The 14,850-nt window shown below is 46.8% G+C and overlaps 1 protein-coding gene across 1 annotated transcript in view; it reads right to left on the minus strand.

Moving 5' to 3' along the window:
- PITPNM3 (PITPNM family member 3) overlaps positions 1–14,850 on the minus strand; it is an 89,111-nt gene that overhangs the window by 51,834 nt on the left and 22,427 nt on the right. The window contains exon 3 of the mRNA XM_059046669.2: positions 10,324–10,431. Coding sequence (XP_058902652.1) covers positions 10,324–10,431 — 108 coding nt within the window. The remainder of the gene's footprint in view (positions 1–10,323; positions 10,432–14,850) is intronic.

The following is a 14,850-nucleotide window of genomic DNA, read 5'->3' on the forward strand; positions in this document are numbered from 1 at the left end:
AGAAAATGGCATTAACTATTTTATATGAAGTAATCTTTAGTAGCATTGTAAAACAGGAAGCGATGTCCTGGCAGATCAGAAATTCTGAGGTACCCTCAAAAGACAGAAGGCAGAGAGATCTGATGGAGGTGGGTAGGACTGGCCACATAGTTTGTGGGGTCCTTTGTTCAAAATGACTAAGAATTTCAAGATGGTAACAGCAGAGCATAAACTTCAGTGTGAGACCCGGCTATGCATGGAGACTTGTGTAACTGCGAAGGTCAAATGCCCATAAAACCAGGCCAGGAGAGAGGAAACCGTAACCTCAACCCTGCAAAGAAAGGTCTGGAGCCAAAGGTAGGGGCAGCTCAGAGGGAATGTCAGGGTCGTGGGTGGAGAACACGGGAACAAAGGAAGGTTTTGCAACTGTCCGGGCTTCCATGGTAGAGAAGCCAGGTGACTGCGCTCCCCACTTACCCTGCCCACCAACCCCTGTTTGTACCAAGCAGAGGCATCTGTCCCCAGGTGTGAGAAGGGCTGAGTCTGAGGGACAGGACACCCTGCGGGGCTGAAAACACCCAAGAGGGGCAAAGCAGAAGCTCATGGCTCAAGTTACCCTGCAGCATTTCCTACCCTCCCCAATAACAAGATGACAGCAGCTTGCAGTAAACAGACATATCACATCACTAAGAGAGAGGCTAACTGCAAACACAAAGTACAGTTTGTATCCAAATATTACTAAATATAAGAGGAGAACCAACAATGTGAAAGAAAGATGCCAAACTCGATGCCTGAAGGAGAGTACAGGAAAGTGGATCTGTGCGTTCCTTCAGCCAACTCAGTATCATAATCACGAACGGCTCTCAAATTTAGCAAGCACCAGAATCTCCCAAAGGGCTAGTTAAAACACAGATTCTGAGCCCCCTACTGATTTCTGATTCCGTAAGTCCACAATTCATATTTCTATTTATTTATTTATTTATTTATGGCTGCGGTGGGTCTTCGTTGCTGCGTGCAGGCTTTCTCTAGTTGCGGTGAGCAGGGGCTATTCTTCACTGCAGCGTGCAGGCTTCTCACTGCGGTGGCTTCTCTTGTTGTGGAGCATGGGCTCTAGGCACGGGCTTCAGTAGTTGTGGCACACGGGCTCAGCAGTTGTGGCTCGCGGACTCTAGAGCACAGGCTCAGTAGTTGTGGCGCATGGGCTTAGATGCTCCGCGGCATGCGGGATCTTCCCGGACCAGGGCTCGAACCCCTGTCCCCTGCATTGGCAGGCGGATTCTTAACCACTGCGCCACCAGGGAAGTCCCACACAATTCGTATTTCTGATGGTTTCCAAGTGATGCTAATTGTGTTGGTCCAGGGACCACTCTTTAAGAATCACATATCTAGAAATCAGGGTATAAACTAGAGTCAGAGGGTGAGTGGCAGGAAGAAACAGCTCTCTGGAAAGCTCGAGGCAGAGAAATTGTTCAGGGACACCTAGGCAGTGACTGCTCCCTTTGTCTCTATGAGAATGTGGCCTTGATGACACTACGTTTGTTTCAAAAACAAGAACGGCCCTGATTGTAAAGAGTCTCTTAAGTGACAGCTCATAGACTATTAGCACAAATTATTCTGGAAGAGATATGTAAATCCTGAGCATAAAAGATTAGTGACACGGCAAGATCCAAGCGGAATTTATCCCAGGAATGAAAGACTGTTCAATATATGAAAATCCATCAGTGTAATGTGCTATATTAATACAATAAAGGACAAAAAACACATGATTATCTCAATAGATGCAGAAAAAGCATTTGGCAAAATCTAACATCCTTTCATAAAAGCTCTCAAGAAACTGGAGGGAATCTCTTCAACCACAGAAAGGACAACAACAAAAAACCCCCACAGCTAACACCATATTTAATGGTGAAAGACCGAAAAGTTTTCCCCTAAGATCAGGAACAAGACAAGATGTTGATTCTCATCATTTCTATTCAATTTTATACTGGAGAGTCTAGCCAGGAAAATTAGACAATGAAAGGAAATAAAAGGCAGCCAGTTTGGACAGATTGGCCTACCTCTATTTGGAGATTGTATATATAGAAAATCCCCCCAAAATAAAACCAATAAACGAGTTCAGCAAAGTTGAGGCATACAACATCAATTGACAAAAATAAATTGTATTTCTACACACTTGCAATAAACAATCTATAAATGAAGTTAAGAAAACAATGTTGGTTACAATTGCATCGAAAAGAATAAAACACTTAGGAATGAATTTAACAAAACAAGTGTAAGACTTGTACACTGAAAACTATAAAACGTCATTAAAAGAAATTAAAGAAGACCTAAATAAATGGAAAGACATTGCATGTTCATGCATTAGAAAACTAATATTGTTAAGCTAGCAATACTTCCAAAATTTATCTGCAAGATTCAACAACAATCCCTATCAAAATCCTAGCTGGATTTTTTTGCAGAAACTGATGAGCTGATTCTAAAATCCATGTGGAAATGCAAGGAACGCAGAAGAGCCAAACTTGCAAGAAAAGAACGTGCAAAAAAAAAAAAAGTTGGTGGACTCCCACTTCCTGATTTCAAACTTACTACCAGTGTACAGTAATAAAGACTCTGTGGTACTGGCACAAAGATAGACATATATATAAGTGGAATAGAACTGAATGTCCAGAAATAAACCCATATGTTTATGATTAATTGATATTTGACAAGCATACCAAGATAATCCAATGGAAGAAAGAATAATTTTTTTCAATAAATGGTACTAGTACCACTGGTTACCCACATGCAAAAGAATGAACTTGAATCCCTACCTCACAGCATATACAAAAATTAACCCGAAGTGGATACAAGACCTAAATATAAAGGCTAAAACTATAAAACTCTTAGGAGAAAACACAGGGGTAAACCTTCATGACCTTGCATTAGGCAATGGTTTTTTAGATATGGCACCAAAAGCACAAACAATAAAATTAAAACTAGATAAATTGGACTTTGTAAAATTTTTTAAAATTTGTGCTCCAAAGGACATTATCAAGGAAGTGAAAGAACAATCTGCAGAATGGGAGAAATATTTGTAACAACTGATAAGGGTCTAGCACCCAGAATATATACAGAACCCTTACAACTCAACAATAAAAAGACAACCCACGGGCTTCCCTGGTGGCGCAGTGGTTGAGGGCCCACCTGCCGATGCAGGGGATACAGGTTCGTGCCCCGGTCCGGGAGGATCCCACGTGCCGCGGAGCGGCTGGGCCCGTGAGCCATGGCCGCTGGGCCTGCGCGTCCGGAGCCTGTGCTCCGCAGCGGGAGAGGCCACAACAGTGAGAGGCCCGCGTACCACACACACAAAAAAAGACAACCCAATTTTTTTTTGGCTGTGCTGCACAGCATGTGAGATCTTAGTTCCCTGACCAGCGATCGAACCCATGGCCCCTGCAGTGGAAGCTTGGAATCCTGACCACTGAACCTCCAGGGAACTCCCAAGACAACCAATTTTTAAATGGGCAAAAGATCTGAACAGACATTTCTTCAAAGAAGATGAACAATGACCAATAAGCACATGAAAAGAAGCTCCACATAATTAGTCATTAGGGAGATGCAAATCAGAACCACAATTACATACCACTTCACACCCTATAGGGTGGCTATAACCCCAAAAGGACACACAATAACAGGTGTCGGCCAGAATGTAGAGAAATTGGAACCCTTATCAAGTACTGGTAGGGGGCTTCCCTGGTGGCGCAGTGGTTAAGAATCCGCCTGCCAATGCAGGGGACACGGGTTCGAGCCCTGGTCCGGGAAGATCCCACATGCCGCGGAGCAACTAAGCCCGTGCACCACAACTACTAAAAAAAATAATAAGAAGAATAATAATAAAGTACTGGTAGGAATGTAAGGTGGTGCAGCCACTTTGGAAAAGAGTTTGCCAGTTCCTCCAAAAGTTAAACAGTTACCATACTATCCATCAGTTCCACTCATAGATACATACACCCAAGAGAAAATATGTCCACACAAAAACTTGTACACAGATATTTTTTACAGCATTGTTTATAGTAGTCAAATGCCCACTGACTGATGAACGAATAACCAATATGTGATACATCCACACTGTAGACTATTATTCAGACACAAGGTGGAATGAAGTACTGATTCATGCTACAACATGGATGAATGTCAAAACCACCATGCTAGACAAAGACGGCAGCCACAAAAGACCACCTTGATTGACTTCATGCGTATGAAATTCCAGGGGCTTTGGCGGGAGGAGAGTGGAGACTGACTGCTCATGGGTATTGGGTGTTTGTGCGGGGAGTGACAAAAATGTCTTAGAGCTAGATAAAAGCGATAATTGCGCAACTTCAATAATCTATGAAAACCATAAAACTGTACACTTTAAAAGGGTGCATCTCATGATATATGAATTATGTCTCAATTTTTTAAAAAAATTGGCAAGACCTGCTTTACTTGGACAATGTGAATGACAGCTGTGTGTTTCCTTAGACAATCAGAACCAAGCTCAGTCCTGCTCTGTGTTATAATCTCATTTATGGATCTTTGGCTAATTAATCCAATCTGAAGTGTGTGTGGTCTATTCCCATCCACTTCTGACAGACAAGAAAACTCCGAAACTTAAAAGAACAAGGAGACAGAGACTCTAAAAAGCGTGGAATGAGTCCACGACATCTATGAATCCGCATCGGATCGTTATGAAAAAGAACCAACCAGAGCACATGAAAATGAAAAGATGATTGTTAAAAAAAAAAAAGAAGAAGAAGAGTTGATCAGAAGAACGGAAACAGCCAAAGAAGAGAAAAACTGGTGAGCTGTTGATTAAGAAAGGCTGGATCACTCTTACCACTCAGCATCTATGTGGAGATCCTGTGCAATGCAATTTAATAAGAAAAATAAGTAAGCTGGGTAAATATTGGCAAGGATATAACTGTTGAGATTTGTAAACAATGTGACACTCTACCTAAATAAACCCAAGAGATTAACTGACAAACTATTAGAAAATAAGAAAATTCAGCCAAGTGGCAGGAATTCAAGAGACAAAGATTTCAAATATATAGCAGACAAATAATTTATATCCAAAATACAGGTAAAGAACTCCTAAAAACCAATAAGAAAAAGACAATTCAATAGAAGATGAACAAAAAGCATGATTAAGAAACTCAGAGAAAAGGAAAATAGAGTTGGGCAACACCTTTATGGAAAGATGGTCTCTCACTAGCAATCAAGTAAGGACAAAGCAAAAGAAGAAAATGCCTTCATCCGTCAAGTTGATGCTATCAAGTCTGGTGACATTGTGGGGAAATGGTTCACCTAATCCACAGCTGGTGTGAATATAAATTTGCACAGTCCTTTTGGAAAACTGTTTAGCCGTATCTATTACAAGTTTCAATGCTTATACTCTTAACCCATGTATCATTATTTTAATGATGAAAAATTCCAATGTTTACCACTACACAGTGGTTAGATAAATTATAGTACATCTATTGTAGAGGATACTATAGTACAGGTAAAAATAATGAGTCAAATCTATAAATACTCATAGGAAAAGCTCTCCTAGATCTACTATTAAATGGAAAAAATAAGTTAAATTGCAACAATAACATCTAATATCTATCTCTAGAGAGATACCCTCCACGTTGATAAACTTTGAAGTGAGGTCTGCAATTGAAGAAGTAGATAAGGAAGACTGGTTTATTTGTATTGACGGTTTATTTGTATTGTTTGTTCGTTTAAAACAAGAATGTATTCAAATGGGAATTCCCTGGCGGTCCAGTGGGTAGGACGCTTTCACTGCCGAGGGCACGGGTTCGATCCCTGGTCAGGGAACTAAGACCCCGTAAGCCGCAAGGTGCGGCCAAGAAAACAAGAGGAAGAATGTATTCAAGAAATAATATGGTTATTTGTACACCAATGTGCATAGCACCATTATTCACAATAGCTAAAAGGTGAAAACATGTCCATGAACAGATGAATGGGTAAACCACCCATGGTAGATACATGCAATCGAATATTAGCCTCAAAAAGGAAGAAAATCCTGTCCCATGTGACAACATGAATGACCTTTGAAGACATGCTAAGTGAAACAAGCCAGACATAAAAAGACAAATTCTGCTTGATTCTACTTACATGAGGCACCTAGAGTGGTCAGATTCATAGGAACAGAATGTAGAATGGCAGTTCCAAGGGGCTGGGGGAAGGGGGCAATGGGGCGTTATTGTTTAATGGGGACAGAGTTTCAGTTTGAGAGGATGAAAAGGTTCTGGAGCTTTTTCATCCTGGTGGTGACGATTGCACAACAGTGTGAATACATTAATGCCACTAAGCTGTACACTTGAAAATGGCTAAAATGGTAAGTTTTATATATTTTACCAAATTTTTTACAACACTAAATAAAAATAACAAGACAAGCAACTGTAAAAATAATAATAAGGTGGACTGAGATGATGCCAAAGGATCCCTTTCCATGAAAATACTGGGCAATAGGGACTTCCCTGGTGGCGCAGTGGGTAAGGCTCTGTGCTCCCAATGCAGGGGACCCGGGTTCAATCCCTGGTCAGGGAACTAGATCCCACATGCATGCCGCAACTAAGAGTTCTCATGCCACAATTAAGGAGCCTGCCCGCCACAACTAAGACTTGGTGCAACCAAATAAATAAATAAATATTTTTTAAAAAATACTGGGCAATAAATATCCAAAAAAAAAAAAAGTAAATATGTAACGAAGCTCAAAATAAAGAATGGATAATATACAAGTGCCACAAACAAAGAGGGAACTACAATCCAGACACAAAAGCAGAAGCTAATGTAGCGAAGACCCCTGGAAGATTCAGATGGATAAAGGCTCCAGGGCTAGAGGCTGATAACAGTATTGCTGTTAACTCCACAGACGTGGCCTCAGCCTGTGGATGGTGAGGAGCTAGAGCAGAGCCCCCTGTGTAGTAGGGATCCGTGAAGGGCTGCTCCATCCATAAAGAAACATTAAAAAAAAAAAAATCATCTGGGGAAGCAGCCAAAAAACCATTCACAGACAGTGGGAAAGAAAAAAGTCACACATGAGTAATTAAAACCCCAAGCCCTTGCCACCTATGGGTGTAGGGTCTAAATTTACAGCACTCAAGTAGAATGGAACCGCAAAGCTGTAAGTTTAGCATATAAAATGTCCGTGATTAGTGAAACACTCAGGCCCAGCAGAAACACAAGACCAATCACTAGAAGGACATTTTCAAGACCTGGGGGACACAAGATTCCCATAGAAAAGAAAAGGGTGGGGTGTTGACCAACATGAGTTCACAATAAAAAATGAAGAAACAAAACCCATGAGGTACAGGTAGCATGTGCGCAGGTACATGCACACACACATACCAGAATTAGCGCCCTCAAGAACGAGACACCAGAACAGCCTGAACGTACCTATGCAACACAGGCTCCCAATTACTGAGATTAAAGATGGGCCATAGAACATAATTAAGGTTCAGAAGGAGAAGCTCAGCTCCATTGGGAACTTGCAGAGCATTACGTGGTTTTGAGATGTCCAGGTAGAGGCAAGTAGGAGCCTCCTGAGAATATGAGTCTGGAGCCCAGGGGGTAGGTCTTGCCTAGAGATGAACTTGGGGGTCATCACCAGGGGTAGCTGTGATTGGCCAGGGCCTGAACCATGGCGGGGGCTGTCTCTGCAGTGAGCCCTGCGTTTAAGGGCAGGAATGTAGAAGGAGGCAGAGGTAGAGCTCGATCTATAACACCAATTTTGATTGCAGCCTTTTCCGGAAAGTGTTTTTAGAACTTCCTCTCCCCCAAAGAGTCCCCAGAGGCTCTCTCCTCAGGCCCCTGACTCAGCCTGTCTTATTGCACTGTAGCCGTGGCCATGATCCTCTTCCTCTCTGCTATGAGCTCCTACAGGGGTAACAAGGCCAGCCTGCTTGTCTTTATTTCCCCACCATCCTGGGTTGAGCCCATGTCTCGGCTCCAAAAGTGGCTGCTGGAATGAATGAAATTGGCGTGTGTGTTCTGCCGTGTTGTGGGAATTCACATCATGAATCCACAGGGGAATGGGACTCAGAAGGAGCCAGAAACACAGCTGGTTTCCTCTTCCTCATCCCTCCTTCTCTCTCTTTCCCTCTTGCTCCCCATTTCATACTGGCAGGTGTTTACAGCATCAATTCTTGGACTCAGGCAAGCCACTGCCCCTAACCCAACCTCTCGTGAGCTCCACGAGGCATTTGTTAGAACTGTATTTGTGAAAGATCTTTCACTCTTCTTTCCCCCTTCCCACATTATAATGACCAGGCACTGAAGGCACTTTGCAAGTATCGGCTCATTTAATGTGTGCAATTTGTGTGCTAGCCCCATTCTGCAGATGAAGAAACTGAGGCTCTGAGAGGTGACGTGATCTTCCTGGCCACAAAGCCATGGGGTGGCAGGGCCAAGGTTCAAACCCAGACCTCTCAGATTCCAAAGCTACGGTTTCAGCCTTGCCCATGGACCTCCATCTGCTTCCTCCTCCCCTGCCCTCCCAGCTTACACTGCTTGTCACTCACCTCCTCCTTAGCTCCCACTGTGTCTCAGTCACACATTCCTTGTCAGACAAGAGCGGGTGGGGATGGGTGGGGATGGCCAGATGGGTGGTGAGTACAAGTCTCAGTTTGTCTTTTCATCACTCCAAGCAGTGTCCCAGGGAAGCACTTGGAGTCCATGACCCCTTCTGGGCCCCCTCTGGGTTCCTGGGGTGAAGGAAAGAGTAGACAAAGGGTCCATCTGCAAATGAGTAGCAGGGATGACTGGGAAATCTCCTCTGGACTGGTCTCGGGTACCAGACTCAGAGCCCGCTCATTCTGTGAATGCGACAGTGGCCCAGGAGGGCCTTGCCTTTAAGACTCTGGGTTGCTCGGACTTGACTTTGCCGGGGCTCAGAACTGTGCTGAGGCTTGCTCCAATTCGGGAAGCAAAAGCCCCGGTCTGGGAATCAGGAGACTGGAGATCTAAGTGTGATGCTACCCCCAGCTTGGAGGGCCTTGGGCAAGATGCAGCTCCTCTGAGCCTTGGGTGCTTCATTTGTCAAACGGAACAGTCATCCCAGACCTGTCCATTTCTCAGGATGGGCAAGCTGGTATGGAGCGGGCTCTGAACCAAGGAGGCCACGATGGGGGAGGGTAAGAAAAGGAAGAGATGCTGGGGTAAGACAGCTACCACCAAGATGGTCAGCACCAAAATGGTCATTCTCTTGGGCTAGGCCAGGACCGTCTCACTGAGCGTCTCCTGATAGGTAGCCTGGCCCAGACCATGATAGGAAAGATGCGGCCGAGAGAGGGAGGAGAGGAGGAGGTGGGGAGGAAGGAGGGGAAGTAGAAGGAGTGATATACTGGGTGGGGAGGAGGGACAGAGAAAGCTAACAGAAGCAGAGGCACCCTGGATCCTGGAGAGGGTTCTAGCCCCGGCTCTGCTTCTCACTCCTGTGTGACCTCAGTCAACTACAGCCCCTCTCTGAGCCTCAGGTTCCCCATATGCCATCTCAGATTTTGTGAGCTCCTTGGTTCCATCCTCCACTTGCCTTGTGAAGCCTGGGTCCACAGGTTCATTGTCAAGAACGCTTCCTTGAGACCCCCTCTCTTGCCTCCTTCTAAGATTCCTGCCTCTCCCCTCTGGGCCCAACAACCCTCAGCTTAAGGGTTGACCCCCTTATGTTCTGACTTACACTCTGGGACACATCACAAGGCAGAAGCCTTATTAGTTAAATCACCTTTGGTCCCACCTACCAAGCACTTATACATAGTAGGTGCTCAAGGAACATTCTGTTCACAATATGAAACGGTCAGATGGACAGAGGATGGATGCCTGAAAGAATACGCCTGCTTTGTCTGCTGATTAAGCTCCTGGTCAAAACTCCCCTCCTTAAAAAGCCTCTGGACGAATCCCCGGCCATAACCTTCTTCAACAATTCAACCAAAGGAAGTTACAACCCCAACTGCTGCCCCTCTCCCCTGCCCACTCCCAAAGGCTTTCCAGTTGCTACCACCCTACATTAACTAGAAGATTCCAAGGAGCTTGGACCCTGCCAGCTGCCCTTCACTACCCACGCTCCTGGGTGGTCATCCAACGAACACAGGAAGCTCTGCTGAAGTATCCTAGAGTTTCTCTGCCACAGAAAACCCTGCAGAAGTCCCCAGGAGGATTCCTGCAGGTCATAGAATTCAGGGGTTGTAGGCGAAGTTCCCGGACAGATAGACGACTCTTCATAGAAAACCCAGGTTCTAGCCCCAAACTGCCATCACTTCAAACTGCGCACTGTCCGCAACACACACAGGTATACGCCCAGCCAGGAGAGAAGCAGCATCTTACCTTGATGCTCCTCCAGTTTCCCCATGGTCTCGATCTGCTCCACCAGGTCATTGGAGTTCCACTGGCTCATCCCAATGAGGAGGGCGTTCTTCGCTTCCGCCACCTCCTCTGCGGAAAGAAGTAAAGACGGGCATGAGCCGGCAGGGCTGTGTAGAGGCAGTCCTAGCAGGAGCTTATATCTCAGGGAGTATTTATTTCCTCCTTTGAGTGGAGGACGGTGTCAACTATTGAAAGTGTCTATAGTTACAGACAGGTATAAGACATCCAGGAATTTTTCACTGCAAGAAGGCATTGTTGTTATACCCTACTGGGTCTCCACATGTTACAGGAAAAAAAAAAAAAAAGTAACAAGGGAACAGTCATGAGAGAGGCTGAACACTCATAGAAGGCTCCATTCCTAGCACTACGAGTGGTATTTCTTGAAAGCCAGTGTGTTTGGGAAGAAAAAGTAAAGCCTTACCACTAGGTAGCAGTTTTTCTTTGGGTGAGTTACTTGGCTTCTCTGAGCCTCAGTTTTCCTATCAGTAAAATGGGACTGCCAATGTCTAATCACAGAGTTGTTGTAAGGATTAAAGGAGATAATGAATATAAAGGTCTTGGTGCACAGGGGGTGCTTACAGATGGGAGACAGTAAGGTTACTTCTTCACATGAGGAGTGAGTTGCCCTCCTTATTTGAGCAGATCAGGATTTGAGTGGTGCAGGAGCAGCTCTGGAGTAACTGAAGACTTCTGCCTCTAAGCAAGCCCTAAGCTATATGGAACCCTTGGCCCACATCTCAACCTTATGAACCTCTTAATGCTTCCATTCTCCCTTTAGTCCTCCCCTCAACCCTGTCTCTATCCTTGCCCTTTCCCAGCCTGAGCTTAGAGGAACTGGTGAGGTCATATTCCGTAACACACCGAACACAAGCCCCTGGGTCCCACACATCAATTACACACACCTGGTGCCGTCCCTCATCCCAGAAAGGGACATTTCCTCAAGAACAAACCCACAGGAATGCCCCTTCTCTCTCTTTAAAGAGACGGGCCTTCCTGGTGAAGAGCTTTGTACCTTTTCTCATAGAACAGACATTAAAGGGTAGTGAGGAGAATCCTTAAGCTCATCATAAGCAAGAATAAAAAGAGATAAGACCCATCTCACTGCCAAAGAACTTCACAGAGTAGACGGAACCAATGTGGTAAATCTAAAGCTTGGGGGGATCTGTCCAGAGTTCTGAATCCCTCAAGCTCAGTAATCCAGACCCCATTTCTGGCTGGGACACCTCCTCCTGCCTTCTGTGATTATTTTATGTGATCTATTCAACACCACTTACCAAGTCCTCAGTATGCACTGAGGTTGTTATTAAGTGTTTTACAAATACAAATTCATTTAATTCTCCTAACAGTACTAAAAAAGTACAATTATTATTACCTCCATTTTACAGACAAGGAGACTGAAGCACGGAAAATAGTTCAGTAACTTGCTGAAGGTCACCGGCTAGAGCCAGGATTTAAACCCAGATATACTATTTCAAGAGTCCTAAAATCCTGCCCTCCTGATGGCCTGCCTGCCCTGGACATCCTGTATTGGCCGCTCAAGCACCACACACAAGCAGACAGTTTCCTGAACCCGGTGTGTTCCATCTGGGCACGGTTTACACCTCTAGGCAGCATCATGCTCTGGGCAGAGCCCTGACTGGTACGCGGGCCTCTCACTGTTGTGGCCTCTCCCGCTGCGGAGCACAGGCTCCGGACGCGCAGGCTCAGCGGCCGCGGCTCACGGGCCCAGCCGCTCCACGGCACGTGGGATCTTCCCGGCCCGGGGCCCGAACCCGCGTCCCCTGCATCGGCAGGCGGACTCTCAACCACTGCGCCACCGGGGAAGCCCCCTATTTTCTTATTGCTTAAATGGGAATAACAGCTCTGGTTCCACAACTCTTTCTAGCAAACTTTCATGAGGACAACTGACATAGTAAATTTGAAAAGGCTGCACAAGCCAAAATGCTCTAGACAAATATCAGGTGGTATTATTCTTGGGGAAGCAGGATCACCAGCGGATTAAGAGCTCCATTCTGGTGTTACATTGATTCTTTTCGATCCTGGATGCACCATCTGCCAGCTATCCGATCTTGGACAGTAACTTATGCTTTATGAGCCTCCATTTCCTCATCTATAAAATGACATCATAGCAATGCCCACGTCATAGAATTGCCGTGAGGATTAAATCAGATCATGAGGTGATGGAGGTAAAGCATGCATAAGCGTGACTAGCACACGGGAGGAGCGCAGATGTGGATAACAGCACAGGCAGATGATGGTACCACCATTACCAACACCACCAGAGCGTGTGGAGTTATGCCCCAGTTCCAGTTATGCTGCTGCCTCTACCCCTATGTCATTTTGTCCCAGCTTTGGATCGGGGTCGTCAGGGTCAGCCTGTCGCCCACCTTGAGTGCCTATGTCTTCTGGCTCAGTTACCCAAGCGCGCGGTTTTCTGCTTGTTCATTTAACATTCATTCCACAACGGAGGGATTCCTGAGCAGCTGCTGTATGCAGCCTGAGACACGACCTCCGTCCTGTAGGAATTCAGCTTTGTGAAAAAGCACAATGGGAAACTGACACAGTCAGATGAGTGAGCTGGGGCTCCTGGTCCAGTGCTGGGTATCCAGCAGGTGCTCACACGTCCTAGATCCTGGTTTTTGTATAATGCGTAATCCCTATCCCACGGTGTATGTGAGGCTATCAGAACGCCGAGAGGCTTCAGCATCTTTTCCCTCTTCCTTGTATCTGCATGACCCACCTCCATCTTTCCCTCTCAGCCTTCCGTCTATCTCTCCAGGAAATGTATCTCCTCTCAGACTCTCCCTGTGTTCCTCCCTGCCTGATGCCATCCCTGACCCACTCAGACCAGGTCCCTTTCCATTGATCTCTGTCCCTCTGGGTCCTGGGGTTTCTCTGTCTCAGGCTCTCTGCCGTGTCTGTCCCTCCCTCTGGGCCTCCAGCACGATTACTCTTTGCTCTTGCCTCTGTCTTTATCCCAGAACCTGTCTCTCTCCTCTCTCTGGGCGGATGTGTCTCTTTCTTGATCTCTCTCCTAGTCTGGGTTTCTTTCTTTCTCTGGGTGCCTGCCCCTCAGGAGCTGTCCATCTCTGCAGGCCTTCTTGGTGTCTCTGACCTCTCTCTCTCTCCTGGGTCACTGTCTCTCTTTCAACTCTCTTGGTGGCTCTCTTGGTGTGTGTGTGTGTGTGTGTGTGTGTGTGTGTGTGTGTGTGTGTGTGTGTGTGTGTGTGTGTGTGTGTGTGTGTGTGTGTGTGTGTGTGTGTGTGTGTGTGTGTGTGTGTGTGTGTCCCTCTCTCCCATCCTCTCTGAGTCTCTCTTGCTCTCTCTCCCTCTCTGCTTTCTCGTATTTTCCCGGGCTTCCTTGTACTCTCTGCTGCCCAACCCCCCGCCCCAGGCTTCAGCCTGCCTGTCTCTCCAGCTGCTCCCTGGCCCCCCACCTCACAGACAAGATTCCTCTCCCTCTCTGGGCCGCTCCTCTGCCCCTGCACTCAGTACTCAGCTTTAGATCTTCACTCTGGCAACAATGGGCTTGTCCCGAGTGGCAGCAAGAAACACACACACACACACACACACACACACACACACACACACACACACACACACACACGGAAGCAGCAGCCGAGAAAGCTCCTTTTGGAGTCACTCAGGAGAACCAGGGAGACGCATGCCTCAGCTCTGAGCCTCCGTTTCCCCTCACTGTAGTACAAGACTCCCACTGGAGGCCAAAGGCCGCAAAGGGCTTAGCTGAATAAATGTCCTGGTTATTGATTTTGCTTTTCGACTTCTGGTGACTGTTCTCTGTGTGCCAATGCTCAACCCCGGTGACCCCTGGTGCAGACAGAGTTTTTGCATCTACTTTGACCACTCTGAGCCCCAGTCCCTGCCCATTCTAGGTGCCAGGCTCAGCCTCACCCACCAGTACCACGCCCCTGGCCTTGACCTCAGACTTGACTCCAACCCGGAACAAAACCTGGATACAGCGAAAGCCTTTCTTCCTACCCTGGGGCCTCTGGGTCTGCTGGACCCACAGGACTTCAAAGCGGGGAACCTCCTTGTCCCGCGCTGGGCAGGCTTCACCTGCAGCTCATGGAGCCGAGGGCTCGGTCACCTTCGGCCATCAGCCGGTCCAGGTCCCTCCATCACCCCTTGCCTGAGGCCGACAGGCCAGTCTCTCCATGGACCACATATGTGCTGCTCTGGGGCCTCTGGGACACAAGATTGCTAACCTCCCCGACTGGGGACCGCTCGCCCCCTGCCCCACCTACGGCCGTACCACCACCCTCTCTTATCACAAAGGGGTCCCCACTCAGCCCATTCCCAGAAGCCTTTGGGGCAGCTCCTTGGCATTTGCTTCTCCACGTCCCCTCCCCTAATGAGAGGGAGGGTCAGGGGTCAGCGACACCCCTGTGCTTTGCTTCTCTGAGGGCTCCTCTGCCCAGCTTCCCAAAGCGACACCCTCCACTCCAGCCACGAGACAAACCCTGTACC

The sequence above is a fragment of the Kogia breviceps genome, chromosome 19 (assembly GCF_026419965.1).
Source record: "Kogia breviceps isolate mKogBre1 chromosome 19, mKogBre1 haplotype 1, whole genome shotgun sequence".
NCBI lineage: Eukaryota > Metazoa > Chordata > Mammalia > Artiodactyla > Physeteridae > Kogia > Kogia breviceps.